At 33.5% G+C, this 21793-nt stretch overlaps 3 protein-coding genes across 4 annotated transcripts; 2 read left to right on the top strand and 1 right to left on the bottom strand.

Annotated features, from left to right (window-relative positions):
* The first annotated feature begins 1057 nt into the window (after positions 1-1057).
* Positions 1058-9189, top strand: LOC11436067 (DNA polymerase I A, chloroplastic/mitochondrial). Its single transcript, XM_003617438.4, has 12 exons — positions 1058-1250; positions 2507-3371; positions 3491-3682; positions 3850-4529; positions 4793-5246; positions 5918-6013; positions 6820-6912; positions 7003-7197; positions 7287-7379; positions 7484-7696; positions 8061-8150; positions 8557-9189. Exons 1-12 carry the CDS (start codon positions 1129-1131, stop codon positions 8716-8718), a joined length of 3255 nt encoding a protein of 1084 aa, XP_003617486.1. The 5' UTR covers positions 1058-1128; the 3' UTR covers positions 8719-9189.
* A 1252-nt stretch (positions 9190-10441) lies between these two features.
* LOC11433524 (uncharacterized) lies at positions 10442-12668 on the top strand. The gene is made up of 2 exons (XM_024783198.2): positions 10442-10709; positions 11428-12668. Exon 2 carries the CDS (start codon positions 11513-11515, stop codon positions 12026-12028), a length of 516 nt encoding a protein of 171 aa, XP_024638966.1. The 5' UTR covers positions 10442-10709; positions 11428-11512; the 3' UTR covers positions 12029-12668.
* A 3409-nt stretch (positions 12669-16077) lies between these two features.
* LOC11429972 (chloroplastic lipocalin) lies at positions 16078-19818 on the bottom strand. 2 transcript variants are annotated; one of them, XM_003617436.4, is made up of 5 exons: positions 19662-19818; positions 19463-19589; positions 18278-18520; positions 17311-17601; positions 16078-16564 (listed from the first exon to the last, which is right to left on the bottom strand). In XM_003617436.4, the coding sequence occupies exons 1-5, from the start codon at positions 19733-19735 to the stop codon at positions 16286-16288; spliced, it is 1014 nt and encodes a 337-aa protein (XP_003617484.2). In that variant the 5' UTR covers positions 19736-19818; the 3' UTR covers positions 16078-16285. The 2 variants fall into 2 exon arrangements, with proteins under 2 accessions (XP_003617484.2, XP_003617483.2); XM_003617435.4 differs by having other exon boundaries at positions 16083-16564; positions 19463-19580; positions 19662-19810.
* Positions 19819-21793: the final 1975 nt, after the last annotated feature.

Raw genomic sequence — 21793 nt, 5'->3', positions numbered from 1 at the left:
TGCTGGATTTTCTTCCGTTGCCACTTTCTCCACCATGATCTCCTTTGTCTCAATCATGTCTCTGACGAAATGCAAACGAATGTCAATGTGTTTTGTTCTTTCATGATATACCTGATGATTTGTCAAATGAATGGCACTTTGACTATCACAATGTATCTTCACACACCCTTGACTAATCCCCATTTCTCCAATCATACCTTTCAACCATATGGCTTCCTTGACCCCTTCAACAAGGGCTATGTACTCTGCTCTCTCTAACCTTGTGGTTGTGGGTTCGGGCCCCACAGTGGGCGACAATTGTTGTAAATTTGATGAAAAATCACACCAATAACAAACTTGATGTGTGGAGCAAAGGATAGTCAAGCAACCAAAACAAAGTGTATGGAACAATTATAAACACAAGCCAAAAGTAGAAAACAGCGAGAGAGAGAGAGAAAGGAAGAGAGAGCACAAAATAATTTGTTGACCCAGTTCGGTCCAAATTGACCTAGTCTGGGGGAGAGAGCAGCCATCCGTTCCACTATAATGATGAGTAACTTTACAAAAGAGATATCAATGGGTTACAAGAATAAGTCTTCCGCCTAATTCTACCAAAAGTCCCAATCTCTTCCTGTAACCAAGAGACTCAATCCTAATAGTGTTTTCCAAGGTGAATCAACCCTCAAATCCTAGTGTTTGTTCCAAAGAGACAAACTCTATACAAACCCTAGTTTTGTTGTTGCCATTCTAAACCCTTGTTTCAGCCCCCTCTATCTCAAGGTTTACTCTGAGTCAATGTCTATATTTATAGTAAAAGTAACTCATAAATTTAGAACGGATATCACACTGAAGATACGTTTTTTGTTTTTTCCTTCTCCTGCAGTGAAAGAATATTTGCATCAAAAATATAATATTCCTTTTCAAAATATATTTGAAACAAATCTTTTATATTTTTAGCAACAATATTCTTCATCAATTAAATTTTGAGTCATACTACAACATATATAATTTTATATTTTTTAGGATAATAAAAAAAATCGTAGTATTTTTTATTCTCTTAAATTAAATATTTAATCAGCAAGGTTTGATGATAGAATAGAATAGAATAGAAGAAGCGAGTAAGCCATTGAAGTTGCAGAAGACGCAACAATGGAGGCTACTACACAATCCACTTCGTTAAGACCATATTGCCCTTTATGCTGCCGACTCTCACGCCCCTTCTCCCTCTCCTTATCTTCATGCTCTTCTCTTGTTTCCCTTACTCCCCACAGGTTCACTCTCTCTCCTTCTCCTTTTCACTTTCTTTCAACTTTACTTGCCCATGTCTTCAAATTCTTTCTTAACTCCAAATTTTGCATCTTTTCTTCATTGGGTCTTCGAATTTCTGTTTCAAAATTCTTTTAAAATAAGTCAATTTTTTTTTACTTCATGTTAGTCATAGAAAAAACATGCTGAAAGTGTTGTTTTTTATGTTTTGTTTTGTACTTGAACATAATGCTGAGTTTAATGGGTTGTAGTGGTTGTTGTTTCCTCTCTTGTTTTGAAAGTTTGAGGATTACGTTTCAAATTTTTTAATTCAGTAATGTAACTAGTAAGTACATGTGATCAAAAAATAGTGTAAAACTTGTTATTAGGGATGATATACTATTGTTAATGTGGAAATATTGAGCAAATTATTTAATGGATAGTGGAGATTTTTATGAGTAAATAACCATTTAGGTAGTTGAATATGTTATACCGTCATTGTAGTTCCTGAATGTATTATAATTATAAGGAGAATGCTAACAAGTGAATTTAGGGCATTGTTCAATGAATAAAAAAAAAAAAGTAATTTTTGTATAGTGAAGTGTGTTTATGACTTTGACAAGTATTTGACTTGTATTTTCAAGACAAAATTTCCTTTTTAAGGTTCCTTAAACAATGCCCTTAGGATGCTTGTTAGCATGACCCTCATTACGAAAGAGTATTGCTATATATCACGAATGTTTACATGTTTTTTTTAAAAAACATTGGTCAAATTTTCAACCTCTGTTTGCCAGAAAACTCAGGACGGGTAGAGGTGGAGTTGAGAAATGTTACAACCTAAGTTATCTTTCACGAAATTGATGTTTGTGATAAGCAAAATTTTCCACAGTACAAAAAATATCATTGGATGTGTCTTTTGTTAGTCACTTTGGTCCTAAAATGTATCTTTGGTTAGTTAGTTTGGTTCTCGAATGTATCTTCTGATTGTGAGTTTAGTTCATGAAGTTACTAACACAAGACACACTCTGAGGTGTTTTTGAAGTTCTGACACTTTCAATGACTATAACGACTATACCTCACACATTAAGAGAAGAGGCAAAGTGACAGTTTCCTCCATTTTTTATTGTTATATCTCTGGTACACGTGGAACCCTGTATTATTTTACCACACGTACACAGTTATAGATGGAGTTTTTCTTATCTGGTGCATTGCGGTATAATAATATGCTATTAGTTTTCATTCAATTGACACCTTTATTTTCATTGTATGATATGAACTGCAGAAGAAAAATCAAGGCAATTCAGATTGCTAGCAATGGCCTTCGAAATAGCACTATGCATAGTAATTGTGTTAGAGCAGATTTATTGTGTACAAAGTTGACATCTTTGGGGTTAAATGAACACAGTAACACTGGATATAAACATAATTTCCCATACAAGAATCCGGTTCGCGTTACACTTATGAAGTTTTCAAATGCATCAGCTAGCATGTTAGAGGAAATGATGGTGGAGGAAGAGGTGAATTCTTCGCATTCCTCTGAAATGCAAGTTAGGAAGGTGGATGTCGCTCCTTGTAATCCTGAACTTTCCACAACAGCCACTGAAAGAAAATTGGCTGGTGGTGATAATAGAGGATGGACTTTAGCAAAAAATAAGTTAGCTGAAGGTAAGAAGGAAATGAACGGCACAAACAGATACGAGAGGAAAAGTAACGGCTCTCATGTGTCTAATAGATTTGCTTCCATTGGTCGGAGACAAGGTTCTTCTACGGATGTTGTTAGCAATCTTGTACGGCAAGGTCATGGTGAACATGTCTCATCTTCTGTTCAATATTCTGTATTAAACAATTCAAAGATGTTTACAGATTCTGAAACTGTGGTCCATCAGTTTAACGAATCTGCATTGGAGATCAGTGAAGAGAAAATTACTAAAGTTAACGGTGATGATGTTTCGGAGGAAACTGCAATGGACTCAACTGATGTGACGTTTGATAGAAAGGCTCGTCGTACCGACCAGTCAAAACTTCGGGACAGACTCTGTCGTATCTATGAAGATATTCTGGTGGTTGATAATATTCCTCTCGCAGAGGAGGTTGTTAAGATGATCACTGTAAAATACCGGCATCTTATTTATGCATGTGATACCGAGGTATAATTATTTTGACTATTTTCACTTGTCTGTCGGTGTATGCGTACTTTGATCACTAGTTCAACTAATTTGTATGAATGACGAACATATATTTTCTGCTGATCTCATTCTCTTCAAAGGTAGCCAAGATAGATGTCAAACAAGAAACACCTGTAGATCATGGGGAGATAACATGCTTCAGCATTTATGGTGGTCCAGACGCAGATTTTGGAGGTGGAAAATCTTGTATCTGGGTAGATGTGCTTGATGGTGGAGGCAAAGAGATTTTAGAAAAATTTGCTAACTTTTTCAGCGATCCTTCGATCATGAAGGTGAACTTTTCTTTCTTCTTCTATCCCTTGTACATTCTTAATCCTATCACTCACCTCAAAATGCAGCACTGCTCGTGCAGTAATTCTTTGGTTTCTGCTGTATGAATGATATGGCTTTGGATTACAAGTAATATTTGAAATAACTGAGTCACTGATGCATTGTGTAGGTCTGGCATAATTATAGCTTTGACTGTCATGTTATAGAGAACTATGGATTCAAGGTTTCTGGTTTTCATGCTGATACAATGCACATGGCACGGTTATGGGATTCATCAAGACAATTAAATGGGGGTTATTCTCTTGAAAAACTATCAGGCGACAAAAAGGTCATGTCAAGGTCTCAGTTTAACCATGAAGAGGATTTGATCGGTAAAGTGTCAATGAAAACGCTATTTGGTAAGAAAAAGGTGAAAAAAGATGGATCCGAGGGTAAAATTATTACCATTGCTCCTGTTGAAGATCTGCAGAGAGATGAGCGCATACCTTGGATATGTTATTCTGCTTTAGATGCTAAAAGCACTTTGAATTTGTATGAGAGCCTAAAGAGCTATCTGTTAGACATGCCGTGGAATTTTGATGGTGTACCAGTTTCTGGGAAAACCATGTATGACTTCTACAATGAATATTGGCGCCCATTTGGGGAGATTCTAGTCCGAATGGAATCTGAGGGAATGCTAGTTGATCGGGAATATCTTGAAGGCATAGAAAAGGTTGCCAAAGTAGAGCAAGAGGTAGCTGTTGATAGATTCCGGAAATGGGCATGTAGGTATTGTCCCGATGCCAAGTATATGAATGTCGGAAGCGATTTACAGTTGCGCCAGCTGCTTTTTGGCGGTACCTTGAACAGGTACACCTTTTTTGTTTTTAATCTTATGACTTACATGGACTACTTAATTAAATCTTAAATGAATTGATTCATAGTTGAAGCCTGAAATATTTATCAAGCAAACAGTCTGATTATTGTAATTTTAATGTATTCGTGAATGTTAGTATCTACTTTGATATTTTTGCATGTGTGTTGATTGAGCTCATCAAGGAGAAAAGGTCACAATTTTTTATGAATTGTGCTGTTTATGACAAAGTAGCTGAAAGATATTGTTCTCATTGCAGAAAAGACTCCAATCTAGCACTTCCAACTGAGAGAATATTCAAAGTTCCCAATGTTGATGAAGTGATTGAAGAAGGAAAGAAGGCTCCCAAAAAATTTCGTGATATGAAGGTGAAGAGCCTAGGTTATACCTTGAAGACAGAAATGTACACAGCCAGTGGTTGGCCATCAGTTAGTGGTGATGCTTTAAAGGTTCTGGCTGGAAACATTTCGTCTGATTTTGACTTTACTGATGAGATTTATAACTTAGATGATGATCATGATGACGGCGATGAACATGGAAATCTTTCTCAAAATCATATTGAGGTTTCAAAAGTTGATAATTCTGCATATGGAACAGCCTTTTCTGCTTTTCCAACGGAGAAAGAAGGGAGAGAAGCTTGCCATGCAATTGCTGCTTTATGTGAAGTCAGTTCAATCAACTCTCTGATTTCGAATTTCATTCTACCCCTGCAGGTATGTATTTTTAAGTGTTTTTGGTCTATTTCATTATGGCTGTCCTGTTCCTTGTAGTGAAAATAAAGAGTCGATAATGTGTTTAAGCAGTAACATCGCACATCTATAATTTGTGAAGGGGTCTGCCATTTGAAGTTTGGTGATCTTATTTTAAAGCTTTTGATCAAGCTTTTTTTGTTGAAACTAGTACAAGCAACAACTTCCATATATCTTGTCCACAGGAAATTGATGATATTTTCTTGTTTACCTGTTATGTTTTACTGAAGGCCATATTCTTTTTTAAATACGTGTTGTTGTTGTATTTTGTTGTTGTCTAGAAGTATTTGTTGTTCTGCAATATTGAATTGAAATATATAAGATATAGAACTGAAACCATTCAGAGACTTCAAGTTTCTGTCTATTTCTTCTTGTGTAATGTTCTATTAAGTTTTATTTTCATTTTGTAATGTTCTATTAGTTTTATTTTCATTTCTGGAATTGGTTGATTTGATTTAATATATGCTACCCTTGTGGCAAACAGCTTATCTGAATGATATTTGAGAACCTGACCATGAATGCTTGCTTCCATGTGCCATCACTTATCTATTAAAATTTTGATCCAGTATGTCTTTTTTTTAACTCTGAAGTTCTTTATACCTGTTCTACGTAGCTTCATGGTTTCTTTATGTCAGGGACATAATATATCAGGAAAGGATAACCGTGTTCACTGCTCCTTAAATATCAACACAGAGACAGGACGCTTGTCAGCTAGACGGCCAAATCTGCAGGTAATTCTAAATTGCATGGTTTATTGGGATTTTGATTAGGATATTTCATTTTAATGATGGTAGTTGCGAACCTGAAATTTTATAAGCACTATTTATTTGATCATTGACCTTCATTTTTGTGCGTGTATGTTTAATTGGTGTCATAAGATTTTGTTGATGCTAAATTCTTAATTGGTGGCTTTATAATTCTCTTTTGACCTAAAATGTAATATCTCCTTTTAGTAGGACTTGTTCCTATTAGACATGTAAATCCATTCATGGGCCTCCACTCCATTCTTTTTTCCCTTGTTCTTTAAAATCAAAGTTTGGCAACTGCGTAAAATAAAAAGACAGAAGGTCGAATAGTTATATGGATTGTCCATGCTTCAACTTTGAAGTGCTCTTTGGTGACTGAGGTTGTCAAAGATATAAAACTATTTTTAGGCCTCCATGTAACATTTCAACTCAACAGTTGATTCTGGAAACCTCCTCTCAAATGTACAATGTCTCCTTTCTTTCATTTAATATATTCATTTATCAACAAACATTTAATCAAACTTGGTTTGTTTGGTTTTGTACTAACTAAAGCCTCTTCATACAATTTTACATACTCTTTTAATTACGTAATTGAATGATTTCTACTTAGTCTTGTTACCACTTTGTTAAACACACAATCATTTGGATTGGACCATAAAGTTGGGCTGCATTATGCAATCCCAATGGTTTTAATTTGAATTCTGATATTCTTATTATTACGTGTACTAGATTAATAATTGATTTTCAAAAGGATAGAGACTTAATCTAATACATAGCAATTCATGAATTAGAATCAACCTGCTTTGGAAAAAGACCGATACAAAATCCGTCAAGCATTCATCGCTGCGCCTGGGAATTCTCTTATAGTTGCTGATTATGGACAGGTTAGTATAGTTCATATCGTGTATCTGTTTGAAATGTTTTCTACAATTCTCATTCTGTTGACGATGTTATGTACTTGTGATTTGTTACAGCTTGAACTTAGGATTCTGGCGCATCTTGCCAACTGTAAGAGCATGATGGAAGCTTTTAAAGCCGGTGGAGATTTCCATTCAAGGACTGCAATGAATATGTATCCATATATTCGTGAAGCAGTTGAGAAAAAGGAAGTGCTTCTTGAGTGGCACCCTCAGCCTGGAGAAGATAAACCCCCAGTGCCTCTATTGAAGGTATAGAAGCTTGAATTATCTGTTTAGCATTGCAACTATCTTTTCCATAATTTGATCATGACTCTTTGTATCTTGTCCCTCCATTTTAGGATGCATTTGGTTCTGAAAGGCGAAAAGCTAAAATGCTTAACTTCTCAATTGCATATGGGAAGACACCAGTAGGACTTTCTAAGGATTGGAGGGTACGTTGAGTTCTATTACTTATTATGAGAGATTTGTAATGCTGACGAGTGTCCATGCTTTATTATTTCGTTGTCAAGAAAAGTTCACATGTTTTTTCTTTTAGGTTACTGTGAAAGAAGCTAAGAAAACAGTTGACCTTTGGTACAACGATAGAAAAGAAGTTTTGCAATGGCAAGAGGAGCGTAAAAAAGAGGCCCGTGAGTACCATTGTGTCTACACATTACTAGGGCGAGCCCGGCGGTTCCCTTTGATGGCCCAAGCTAATACTTACCAGAAAGGTCACATTGAACGAGCTGCTATTAATACTCCAGTGCAGGTCCTTACTTCTTTTGAATAGACTAATCCAATACATACTCTCAAGATTGGCAATCACATTATGGTGAATCTAATATGTAAATTGTTCATCAAACCAGAAGAAAAACAGACTATTTCTTACTAGACTAGGTCTACAATAAAATCAGTTACATCTTTTGAAATTATCCCTTTAAGAAAACAATTAATAATGAAATAATGTTTTCAAAACCCACTTATAAATCTAGCATATTCAAAGTTTGTATCAAAGTGATGGTTCAACTAGTGCTTTATAGAAACTATTACCGTTTAATTGTATTTAACATTACAATAGCACATTCATGATACAGATCTTTCTCTATGGGTTTTTTATTTGTTAAATGCAACAGGGTAGTGCTGCTGATGTTGCCATGTGTGCTATGATACAAATTTCAAATAATAAAAAGTTGAAGGAGCTTGGGTGGAAGTTACTTCTACAGGTAATTTCATGCTCTTATTTCCTTGTTGCTCATTTTTCTTGCTCAATTTTATTGGTATGTATAAATTGTGTATCAATTGAAAGATAAGAGAAGTTGGCCATACAACCACCAATATTGGTATGTATAAGTTGTGGTGCTATACCACCACAACTTAGCGAGCGAAAATTGAACAAATCACTATTGTTCGCAATACGCTATGTAGTACAAAATGTTGTCAAATGGTAGCTATATTGGTGCTATAGCACTGTTGCGTAGCAAAATTTAAACAAACCACTATTTTCCACAATATGCGATTGACAACCACACATGCATGGTCAAGATTAGTTTTGCTTGAATGTTTTTAGATATCTGTTCACAAGCTACCTTGTTACTTTTTGCTAAGGTTTTTGAATATATGGCAAAGCAGGTTCATGATGAAGTCATATTGGAAGGACCGACAGAGTCGGCTGAGGTTGCAAAGTCCATAGTTGTTGAGTGCATGTCCAAACCCTTTTATGGCAAGAATATTCTTAAAGTTGATCTCTCTGTTGATGCTAAGTGTGCTCAAAATTGGTACTCTGCAAAATAGGTATACTACATAACTGCATTTGGTAGATGTTTATACATTCAGATAGCTTTGGATGCACGGTTCCGTTCGTGATTGCAATCACAAGAGGCTGCTACTCTGGTGCTTCTATTTTTAAGGCAGAAAAAAATATCAATGCCTTAAATTGTATTATTTCTATAGAGGTTTGGGATGTCCTTGTAGTTTTTGCACTGCTATGTTTTGGTAATATTAAAGCCTATCACTCTTTAACTTAGGACGAAGCAAAAGGCGAAAACCAGTGGCCTAGGCTTTTTACTGATTTAGATGATAGGGTTCCTTTTTTGAATGTGTATCTAATTTTCATGTCTTGCATCATGTACCGATATGGTCTTTTTGCTTGATGCAAAGTATGTAAGTATGACTCTTGGTTGAAAACATGTATAACATTTTGTTGCAGCACTTTGCACATACATATTGATTAGTAACTAGTGACTATTTAGAGTGTTTGGAAGAGTTTATTTAAACCAATTTCATTATATAAGCACTGTTAGTAATTTTTTAACACACTTACTTATAAAAACAACTTGGCGGCAAATTTATAAGTTGTTTTCAGCTTACATCAACAAATTAGGTAACTTTATTCTATTTTTGACGTGGAGCACATTGTGATCGTATTGGACCCCAGCTTGTAGATCATGACCACCCTATAGATTGACATAGATTTTTACCAAAAAAAGAGGCCGGCCTACTTTGGCATTTTTCCCTTTAAATAACACAAGGATTTGCTAATCACATATACACTCATCCATTCAGAAGGGTACGTGGACTATTGGAAGACATGTAGAACGTGTGTCTGTGTGTATTCCCATTGTCACCGACTCACCGTGGCTGCTTTCTAGCCAAACTCGTATGATGAGCCTCATTTTCTATAACTTATTTTGGCACCCAAAATTTATCACAATTGGTCACACCTAAATCTATATAGTATACTAGTAATTTTTTTATTTAAATAAAAAGAGATTAATTTATCAAATCATGTGCACCTAAGTAATTAACTTATTGTAACAAAAAAAAAGTAATTAATTTATCGCATTTGGTCACACTTACATGCATACAATATTATTTTGCCATTCAAAAAAAAAAAAAACATGCATTCAATAAAATGTTGGTTAGTTCAATTGATTTCATTAAATAAATTGAGAAGTTAAAGAATCTTAAATAAATTGGAGTATCCCTAAAAAAAAAAAATTTGGAGTAACATACTAATATTTACAAATAAGAAAAACTTTTCTTTTTGCATATACAATACTACTAACATTTCTATATAGAATTATTTAATGAGTAAAAAAAAAAAAATTCTTTAACAAACATTTTTTTTAAGTGTTTAAAGACGATTAATCTTAGTTAAAAACAAAAGGTGAATTTTCACTTTTCAACATAATTTTCTTCATACATTATTGTCTGAAATCAAACTCCTAATTATTTGCTACATCTAAATCTTTTAGTATGAAACACACTCCTTGGATAAGGTATGTCTTGGTGTCGAATACGGATTGTGTTCAACATCGACACGACACCGATACATATGATTATATTGAATTATGTAATTTTCTCAATTTATTATCATCGGTGTCAACATGTTAGTGTCTGTATCGTGTATGGTGTCAGTATCTATGAAAGAATGTTAAGCACGCTACTTAGTGGTATTAAAGTAATGTTGAGGTTGATGACAATGAATTGATTTCTTGATAATTAGTAGTAGTGAATATTTGGTAGAAACATTTATTAACATTTTCAGTTTTTCCTTCGTACTACAACTACATTGATGTGAAAATGAAAATAAAAGTCAAATCAATGAAAGTGGATCCGCACGCTCTAAGACTAAAATAACAAGACATACACAACAAACTGTGTTTTTTCTAGAACACAAGAACAATTTCCCAAAGTTTCATTTTCATGTGAAATTTTAGCTCAGGATTGTAAAAAGGTTGCTTTCTTTGTTGGGTCTGTTTCAAATCTGCAATTTCTAACATGTGAGTAAGATACCCAAAATCTATTTTAATCTTTTTCTTTATGGATCTATAATGTGTTTGGTTTTAGTATTATATGAATGTGAAGGGTAATTCTGTTGAATTCAAAGTTAATTCCTTTTTCCATCTTGAATGTGGATAGTGTTTTGGATTTGATTCTGTTTCATGATGTGTGGTTTTGCTGAGATATCATGATTCACAGTTTAATGGTTAAACTTAAACTATTTGACCTGCATTGATTTTACTAATGAGATCAATTTGAACCAAGTTTTGGTCATTCTTGAGAAGAAATGTTTCTTTGTTTGTATTCCTAAAATTTCTCGAAGCTAATTGGGGATTTACTATTTTGGACTACTTTTCAAAATTGGTGTTATTCTGTTGTTCAATTGAACTTGAAGCTATGTTTCTTATGTTGTTCAACTAAACTACCAATTAGTTTTTTAAGAAAATTATTACTTTACATTTCAAAACATTGCGTGTCTTAGGTGTGGCTCATAGTTTACTCATACGCGGGTAAGTCGCTCGAGCTGACGAGTATTTATACACAAGCTGTAATATGTAAACCCTAAGCTTGAATAATAGAAAGATATTGTAACCACTCTGCGGTTGGAGACATAGGCACAATCGACCGAACTCTCTGATCAATCATGTGTGTTTTTCATGTATGTTTGCTTTTGAACTAGAATTGCTATTCTAACTGGGTGACACTTATGTGCAACAGATAGTTGATTAAATCTGCAAGGAGTTTCCATCTCAAAGACTAGAATATTTGGACCATTAATTGGAGAAAATAGGATCATAGGAACATGGCTCAAACACTTGAAAGTATTAAGGGCAAAGGAGGTTCAATCAAGTTAGGGACCACTGGAACAATTGGCTCCTTAATGACAAGAGAATTGGATCGTGTCTCTTCTGTAACACACAAACAGCATGTATCTTCAAGAACTAAACCTAGGACACTTCCTGTTTCTGTTCCATGTAGTAGTAGTAGTAGTACTGGTACAAGTGCAACCCCTAGAAGACTACAACCAAGAAAATCATCAGATGAGGCTAGTGGCAGTGGAAGCAGTAAAATTACAAATAATAGAACAAAAGCTAATAGTACTAGAAGGAATACTCATAGAATACCAATGTTAGGTTCTGCTGATAACTTTTCAGTGGACAGAACTCCAGTCAGAGAGAAAAAAAATGATAAAAAGAAACCTAACATTGTTGAAGTTGTGGATATAAAATGTGGGAGTGCCGAGAAGACTTGGGCTACACCATTAGCGAGTCGTCTTAAGAAACTTGGTTTCTCGAAGCTCTCTGAGAGCATCATCTAAAACTGAAATTTTTTCTTGTCGGACCTTAGGTTTTTATAACCGAAAACCGAGGTTCTGTTAGGCCTACAGTTTTCTGATACATCAACCATAGAGCACATACTTGGTAGGAGCTTGCTACTTACTCGCTTTTTCTTTGTACTTTCAACTGTGGATACAATCGTGCTTCTGGAATTTGTGCTAAGGGAGGAACCTACATCTGTGATTTGATGAGACTTGTTCCTCTGTGACCTGTCTTGGGAATTTGATTCGATCCGGCTGAAGTATTCAATTTCCTGCATTATGAGGGATGCCACCGTGCCTCGAGTGCCTATGTCTACTGGAGGAAATTCAGCCATCTCTTTTGTGTCACTTGCGTCAAGGGTAATGGATCTATTATGCATGCTTTCTTTGGTTGGTGCTGAGGAGGTAGCTAAATCTTCTGTTCTAAGAACTGCTACTTCTGGTTTTGTTCTAGTGGGGAAAATGCAGATACTTTGTGGCATTTTTTTCTTCATCTTATGTTCTATATCTGAAATGCATGGCATAAAGTTTGTGTAATTGGTAGATTGGTTGATGACATTATGGTCACTGCATTCATGTGCTTGTAGTTAAAACACTCAGATTTCTAACTACTAAACTACCCTTTTTAACTTCTTTTTAAGTTACATCATTTTCCTAGGTACATGCTAGCTCATTATTTGGGACTACATGTCAGTATGAAGCAATGTTTTTAAAAACCAGACTGAACCGGACGGTTCAACCAGTTGAACCGAGAATGGGCTAGTTTTTTGGTTGGTTTGATTGCGGTTACATTACAACCTGGTTGAACCGGGTCAACTGCAGTTGGTTCAACTGGTTTTCATATTGAACCCAATAAATTGTGATCTTGAGGTCTCACTTATTTGATCTCCGGTTCGGTTTTAAAACTGGTGTGAAATGAACTGGATCTAATGAGATTCATGTTAAAGGTAAAATAGGACAATATCTTTCATTGGCTTTTTAAGTAAATTGATTTTGTATTTTTGTGTATTACTCCCTCCGTTTTTTATTAAGTGTCACTTCTGGAGAAATTTTTTGTTCCTATTTAACTGTCACTTTCAAAATTCAATGCAACAATAAATGTTGTTTTACCAACATTACCCTTAGTTATTTATTGTGGATAGAGAAATATAGGAAATATGATATTAAATGACTATTATAGTAAAAGTATAAATTATTGCATAAGAAAAAGTAATATTTATTGAGTGTCTTAGTTTATGTAAAATGTCAAAAACTGACGGTTAAAAAGGAACGGAGGTAATAATTGACAATAATAGTATGCTAAGTTGATAACTAGGCAAGGCAAGGAAAACAGTTTAATTATTGAGTGCTTTTCAGGTTTAGGGAAGTACATTATGCATGGTTTTATTTCAGCTGGCTCTATCTATTTTGTAATTTGGTTTTATATGGGGAAATGTGTAAAGATATAACATCATTTACGAAATCTATATTTATCAATGAGTTGAACTTTAATTCTGCAATTAGACAAAAACCTTGATGGACTACACTTAAAATTTGTTGTTTTGTATTTGTATTATGCTCTCTATCTGAATCACCCTTTTGTCTGTGACCAGTTTTAGTTAGCTTGTAAGTCTTACTCCCTCCATTTCTAAATATAAGTAAATTTTACTTTTTAAGTTTATTCAATTAATGATATATGTGGTTTATAATATGAATCACATATATCATTAATTGAATGAACTTAAAAAGTAAAATTTGCTTATGTTTAGAAACAGTGGAAGTACCTTATATGGACGTCTTAATTAAAATAAAATTATGATTTTTCACTGATGTGAAAAGTCTCTAAAAATTAATAGATGTTTATAGAGAATTCAAATGAGTGGATTTCTAAAAAAATAATTCAATGAGAAAGCTAATGTCAACTTGTTATTTAAAAAATTTATAGTTGATTCAGTATTTCATTTTTCATTAGTACCTCTTAATGAGTTGAGAAATGATATTTTGACATACAAAATTGACATCAAATTAGATTTTTTTTTTTGAATGATAAATATTAGTAGTTAGTTGTTAGATTAATTTTTTTTTTCTTCATTGTCTGAGTTTAAATCGAAGATCTTCAACTTCTTATCCTTTAACTTAAACCAATTGAGCTCAAATTGTTAGATAATTAATACATTTTGATTAATGAGTTGTTGATTAATGAATATAATAAAATAACACAACTCATTAAAAATCAACAGAACACAATTAATCATCATTTTGAATGTTGTTAGCTACAATCTTTTGGTTATCAATTAAACATATCCATTTCCATTAAACAAAATATATATGTATACATATTTATTAATTCTCCAAATTGTGTTTAAATATACATGATTTTTATATGTTTAAATATACATAATATTGGTTAATCATGATTTTCTATTCAAATATACATTTAAAAATCGTAGATAATGACGTTTTTTTTTACGGCGTAGATAATGACATTTAATATATTTTGGTAGATGGTTAATAAGTTTTGACACCTCATTATATTAATTAACTATCCACTAAACGTAGTTGACCACATAACTAAATTTTGTGTCAAAATAACACAACTCTTAATTTAAGTTTGTCCAAACTTGTAAGAAAATATCATATATTACCAACCTATTTCTTCTCTTTATTTAATTCACTGTCGAGTGTGTGAATTTATTGGTGCAAAACTTTACTACCAAAAAGAGATGGATTAAGTTTAAGGAGCATGTGATTGTAACACTCTTCAAAACGCACCTATTTGTGGCCCCTCATCACGGTTTTTGTTGTGGAGTCACTCACGGGTAATACATTTACTTGTACTTGGTCATCCATTTCACATCACAAGCTAAAAAAATAATATAAGTAAACTAAGAATAGTCAAAGCTAAGGAGTGCCCTTTCTCATTCACGAATATATAGCATACACCACTTGACAAATAAATACATATAGCATAAATTTTAATCAAACATAGTAATAGATTAGGACAACATTGGTAAGTGGATAACATAGTTGCTCATATGACTTCAAATCAAGATAACCAATTTTATGCATGCGCTAGACATGGTTTTCTAAGTTTTGAATACAAACTAAATATAATTAGATGAAAAAATTAGCCCGCATTATAAGCTAAGTGTGACAAACAATGCTTCGCCAGTACGAGAGAAAATGTTCTTCTTGACCAATTTCACTTCAGTCTCAAATACGATGTTCGATTTGGCCAGGGAGCTAACAAATTCCATAGCGAGGTGAAGACTGACCGTGAGTCATGATGGCGTAATCAAACCCTCTTCACAACTGATTAGCATCGGCCACAAAAAACAGTAGTAAAATTTGAATGTTATTTTCAATAATTTGTCGTTGTATTTTTGAAGGGTGAGAAACTCTTTTTGATCCTGTTCTGCATAGCATTCATATTCATATTATACGTTAACATGAGATACCCAATGCCATTAACAGTATTTGAAAGTTGAACAAACATAAGCAACAAAGGTTGGTCAAGTTTGAATGATTCATAATTTCATATCATGTTTCACAGAAGTGTTCTTTTGGATCATGTAATCGATGCGAGGACCTTATTAGTGAATAATAATATGTAACTTTGTAAGTAATTGTGTTTTATGTATCTTGGAACTTTTTCTAGGCCCTAGTGAGTCCTGGTATCTAACTCTTCTGAACTTTTTTCTCATGAAAAAACTAGTTAAAACAATGAAACCTACTTCTCCTTGCCATATTCTCAAGATTTCTTTTTCAAGTTTTTTTTAACTTCACCTAATGATGTTTGACAAAAAAAAAAAAAAAAAAAAAAACTTCACCTTATGATTTCCTTTGGTAGACAGGATATGCCTCTAAAAATTGTTGAGGACTTAATATAATAATAGGCTTATGTTGTTTAGGTGACTTGACATCCACCAAAGAAAAGGAAGTTCAATTACACTGTCAATATGTGAAAATTTGACAGAAGCCATCATCTAAGATTTGATGATCATATTCATTGAGAAAAAAAAAAAAACAAAAGCATTAAACACCAAATCCTAAAAATTGAATGAGAAACATTTAATTTAATACTCTCAAGTTAATCAAGGTTTCATGACCTCCTTAACACAAAATTTAGCAAGACATGATACTACCAAAACACAATCATTCGAGGTTTCATTTGCAACAATTGGTAATAATTTTGCAATCACAATACTTCAGATTGCATTCTCACTGTATTTTAACACAAACCATTATGAAACTTAATTGAGTTGGAGTTAATAGTTACTACTTAAAATAAAGCTCAACAAGCTTCTTCAGAGTTCCAAATACACTTGTTAGTGGATCAAATGCAACAGAGCCCTTCAGTTCAAGGTCAGGAAATTGGTTTGTTAGTGCCTGCTGCATCCCTGACATGGACATCATAGCTTCCAGTTTACTATTGGACATTACTTCACAATCTTGAGGTGTGTCTTTAATTTCGCTTGGATTATAGCCATAATCTGAAAGGTAAGTTTTGTATTTCTCTATAAATTCAGGTCCAGGGTTAGGTGTCCTTGAGTATATCTGTAATATTAATCAAGGGAAAATGTATTATAAGTGTGACTCACACATAGGCACCACTAATAAATTAAGAAAATGTAAGTAATTGAATGTAACATGTGTTGGTGTCATGTCGGACACTGACATGTGTGAGACACCCGACACGCCACCAACCAGGTGTATATTTTTTGCTACAAACGTCATAATAAGCTAGTATATGTGTTATCTTGGATTGCTGAAAAATCAAGTTGTCTGTCAAGTTCATCAACTCTTTCATGGACCACAAAATTATCAAGACATGATTCAACACTAAAAGTAAAAATAGAATCAAATACTGCCTTGCTAATTGATAGCTATTAATTAAAGAAATGTTGATGCAGCAGAGTTAGAGTGCTTGACTAACACATGATAACATAAGTGCCATTGCCATCAATTAAAATTTAGAAGAATTATTTCATATGATGTTTAATAAACAACTTATTTACATGCTTATAACATAAGTGTTTATTATATAAGTGCTCATGTATAAGATACTTCTATAACAAAAGGTAAAATTGAGTCAGATAGTTTTCATATAAACTAAGTTGTTTTCATAAGCTATCCTGGAGAGCTTATAGAAATAAGCTGAAAACAGATTATGGACATGTTATAAGCTGTTTATATAAACTTCTCAAACAATCTCACATGGCTTATGTCAATAGATAAGCTCTAATAACTCAATCAAAATAGTCGCTTAAAATGCTTGATCAAGTGCTTAAAAAGTTTCATACCTGAACAAAACTTGTGTCCTTAGCTCCAGAAACAAGAGCATAATTGTCATAATCAGTAGCAATCACATCATAAGGCTCCTTGGGAATGAACGGCAATGTTGGAAAGCGGAGAAAGCATTTTCCTTTTATCATCTCCTGCGTCTCAAGTTGTGTCTCATTATTCACCAAATCTTCTTGTGAAAGACATTGAACCCTTCCCCTAATGCCAGTTATATACCCATTAGGGCCCCCATGAACACAAAACGTATCAACTTGGATAGCTGGTTTTTCCCTATCAAATGTATACACACCCTGAAATGTCATTTATATACTCAAATTAATATCAAGAAGCATGGTCACGGATGAAAAAAATAGATTCTATGCACATGTGGTTTTGTGAGTTTATTTTTTTATGGGGGTGGGTGGGACTTGGGTATTATGATGTATCATATCGAGTAGTAGTATAGGATGACCAGCAGAGTATTAAGTGGCTTGGGCTTTCCCCTTGATAAGTAGACTTCAAGGGAGGGTTCTCCAAGTGTGTTAGTGCTTATCAGAAAGGGTTACCTACAGAGGGACTGGCCAGAAAGGTTGTAGAGTTTAGTTGTTGGAACCTTACTCCTAGAGATGGCGCATGATACAGACTTCGGTTGTCTCATATTGACTAATATGGGATGCTAGGTGGATTACTTAAGTACTAAGTTATTCTCCCTCGATAGCTTGGTTTTAAGGGAGGGTTCCCCAAGCACTTGGGTGCTTATCAATGGCGACCAAGTGAGTAACACCTTTTATCTCCAAGAACCACTAGATTATTCTAATGAATGAAAAAAAAAAAAAACCACATATGGTTCATATACACAAAAAAGAAAATCTATGGTTTGTCTATGCTTCCCCCTTCAACAATTAGTTGTGAATAATGTGAAGTTGACAAGGGAAATAAGTTGGCAAAACCTAAATGCAGACTATATTTATTTTAGCATTCACCTGCCTGAGTGCAATGACAGTCTTCTTGGCCTGCTCCAGCAAAACCGCGTTTGAGTGAAGCAACTTCAAACCATCTTCCTGAATATCTGATAGGGTCAAAATTCTTGGCTGTCATACCTCTCATCATCATAAGATTTTCACTATTTTCATTGGACTCGTTCTCAAATGGCGAACTAACTGCATTTTCACTGGCAGTAGCAAGCTGGCATATGTTTTGTTGTTGAGAATATATATCTGCTGCTATAGACTGTTGACGAAAAAGGCGTCAAAATTTGAAACAGCTCATACACACACACATATATATATATATATATATATATATATATATATATATATATATATATAGACGCATATTTACTAGATTTTTTATCAATCAAAAACTTTATCTATAGCAACATCCAGCATTTGTAAGAACATCCATATGGTCATATTAAAGAGTGAATACACCCAAAATATCTACTTCCCCTAGAATGAAATATAAGCAAAAATGAATAAAATTACATATGTTAAGAAAAGTAGTTGATTACATTTAATCTATGCAACCCAATAAAAAAAAATTATTGCCTAAATTAACCTTCATAACTAATACATTGATTAATTGAAAAAGTTAACATTTGCTTATAATTCATTCCAAAATAGATGAGGTAAAATTTGCTTATAATTTTATTCCAAAATAGATGAAGTAAAATTTGCTTATAATTCATTTCTGAGGAGGTATCTAGCAAAGAAAACCACAGAAAAACGTAAGGGCACCCAATAATACAAGAGTAAACCGTAATTTTGACCCTAAATGTGTGAGACGATACATTAAAATCCTTGAATGTATTGAAACTTCAAAAACATTCCTGAGCGTGTCTTATGTTTGTAGTTTTATGGGCCAAAATGACAAAAAGAAGACGCCTTTGGGTATCAAACCGACTAGAGAAAGACGCATACAAAGATGTTTTTGTAATTTTAATACATTTATGGACTATGGCGACAAGTTTGACATATTCAAGTACGTTTATTCACTAATTTACTAATATTTACAAACTACAATAATTATTGAATTTTCCTCTAGCTAATGTCCATGTGATTTTGGAATCATAAAAAATGATTAAAATCTGTATACACTATCTGAAACATGAAATAGTAAAATTCTTGAGTTGTGGAATATTTCTAATAATTTTAATAACTACACAATACAAACCTGATTTGCTGGAGAAATAAATAGCAAGGAAGCAGCAAGGCCAGATAAAACATGCTTGGTCAAAACCTTACTAGGAAGATCAAGTGAGCACTTCAACTGTGTTTTTCTTGACACTCCCCTGCATTGTCTAGAAACAAAAGTTACTAACAATAATTGATAATGGAAATGAAAAAGAGAAAATAAAGAGAGATAGAGTTACCTATGATGAATGAGAGGATAAGAAGAAGTACAGTGAAGTAGCTTAGGTGATGCTCTTAGAAAAATATCTACCATGACTTTGCTTTCTCAACAATTTTCTACTGTTGCTCATTCTCATCTTTCTATAATAGGTAATTCTGGTTTCTGTAGCAAAAGATCTTCCTGAAACATCATCATCGTCCAACGGTCCCATGAATGAAATTGGACCTGTCTCACTGTACAGATATTTATTTCTCAAAGGATAATGATGCTACCTAAACACTAAGATTTTCCTATCCACACCCCCTCTGTTTTTTCTTTTGCTATAACACCCTTAATTTTTCTTATTCAAGTGATGGATCTTTAAAAAAAAAAAATACAATTTTTCTTATTTGTTTGAGTATTAATTTTTTTAATGTAACTTTAGTGATTATCGTGTTTGTGACGATGAAATTAAATTATGAAAATATATTTGGTTATCTTGAGGTCATGGAGGGATAGGAATAGGATAGGTCGAGCTAGGCTTTGCAAGGCCTGAGTCTGCCCTACCATATTTTTTGAAGGTTTAAGCTTGGCCTGCGGCCTGTCATAGACTTACTTTTTAGGCCTGAGTCTGGCCTTCTGAAAGTCTGATACGGTATGCTAGTCTGTTTAAAAGTCTATTTCATTTCAACATCTTTTAATAAGCAATGTGATCTAAGTTTAAATAGACTAGCAAACTAATATATCAATTAGATTGAACTCTCTTTTGATAATCAAGATAAGTCTTTAGGGAATTTGACTATATATTGTATCATATTTCAATTCTAGTTTATAATAATACATTTAAATATTCAAAAAATAATAATGTATACTAATAAGCTTAAATTACCGAAAAAGTTAACAAACTTTTATTTTAATTCAAAGTACAAAATATAATATAATTATAAATAATATTATTCATAGTTACTTAAATAGGTCGGCCTAATAGAGACTTTTTGAATGGTATGTGGCCTAGCCTTTTAAGCTAAATAGACTTCTAAAAAAGCCCAGGCCTTCTCTGTTAATTAAGAAAAAAGTCTGGTCTAACCTGACCTGTCGTAGGCTAGACCGTAGGCTCCTGTAGGCCGGCCTGATTTATTCCCATCCCTATAGAGAATAATTGGTTATTAATCCAAGCAATACATGCTAATTATAGATACTCCAAACAACATCGTCTAACAAAAGAATAATAATAAAAATACTGACGAGTCATCAATATATCGTCAACGGTTAAGACATGGTGTGCAAGTGAGACAAATCTTGCACAATACGCAAATTTATTTTCAACATTGGATCAATAAGTCTCATCGTTAGATCAAATGAGATGTGATGCGACTTATTGATCCAAAAGTGAGAAATAAATTTGTGTATGATTCATAACTAATTTACTTTTGCACATTAGACAAAGTCATTGTCGATAGAGAAATGATATTTATACAACCATTTTTGTACAATATTCTCTCTCATAGTCACATTATCTTCTTATTCTCTCTCTTTATTTTCCTCTCTTCATTGTTATTGACCAATGAGAAGAAAGAATAACAAGGTTGTCACAAAAGTTGTACAAAAAAATTGTTCAAATACACTATTCTCGTCAATATGCTAGTTAAAGTATCTTCTCCAGTCAACTCTACTATCATCCCATGCACAAGGTGTATTTTTAGTAGTGTGGTCGCTTCAAGAGAAATTATTTTATGCGTTTTGCCCTTTTTTTTTTTCTTCCAATGAAGTTGCATTTTTGGAACATGACAAAAACTAAATATAGATAATCATTATTAACTAAAGGGAAATTGGCATCTCCATATATTTTTATTGTCCGTTTAACGGTGTGCTAAGTTTCTATTTTCACTGCTACTTTTTTGTTGCTATCACATTGCTTCATTTGCCACTCCAAAAGTTTTTTCAGTCACATTATGCCTCTAGTATTATGACCATGTTTGTTTTAAATTGCATCCTTCACAGCCAGCAGATGAATTGACCTACTCATATTTATAGGAAATAGAAAAAGTTAAATTATCTTTTGTTGTCAAGTTCAACTCAGATGATAATTGTCGAGATATTTAATATGATGGGGCATGGTTACAAATCTGCAATTTTTCATTACTCAACATTTAGTATGTTTGAGTTTTAACA

This window comes from Medicago truncatula, chromosome 5 (genome assembly GCF_003473485.1).
Source record: "Medicago truncatula cultivar Jemalong A17 chromosome 5, MtrunA17r5.0-ANR, whole genome shotgun sequence".
Classification (NCBI taxonomy): Eukaryota; Viridiplantae; Streptophyta; class Magnoliopsida; order Fabales; family Fabaceae; genus Medicago; species Medicago truncatula.
This window is presented reverse-complemented; position numbering and strand designations above follow the sequence as displayed.

Excerpts from the sequence above, each read along its gene's own strand:
- LOC11433524 (XM_024783198.2), top strand. The coding sequence starts at position 11,513 with ATGGCTCAAACACTTGAAAGTATTAAGGGCAAAGGAGGTTCAATCAAG.
- LOC11429972 (XM_003617436.4), bottom strand. The coding sequence starts at position 19,735 with ATGGTAGATATTTTTCTAAGAGCATCACCTAAGCTACTTCACTGTACT. Across the intron at positions 18,521-19,462 it reads TTATTTCTCCAGCAAATCAG|TCTATAGCAGCAGATATATA; the intron begins GTTTGTATTGTG and ends TTTCGTCAACAG. Across the intron at positions 16,565-17,310 it reads AGGACACAAGTTTTGTTCAG|ATATACTCAAGGACACCTAA; the intron begins GTATGAAACTTT and ends TTAATATTACAG.
- LOC11436067 (XM_003617438.4), top strand. The coding sequence starts at position 1,129 with ATGGAGGCTACTACACAATCCACTTCGTTAAGACCATATTGCCCTTTA. Across the intron at positions 1,251-2,506 it reads GTTTCCCTTACTCCCCACAG|AAGAAAAATCAAGGCAATTC; the intron begins GTTCACTCTCTC and ends TATGAACTGCAG. Across the intron at positions 3,683-3,849 it reads GCGATCCTTCGATCATGAAG|GTCTGGCATAATTATAGCTT; the intron begins GTGAACTTTTCT and ends TGCATTGTGTAG.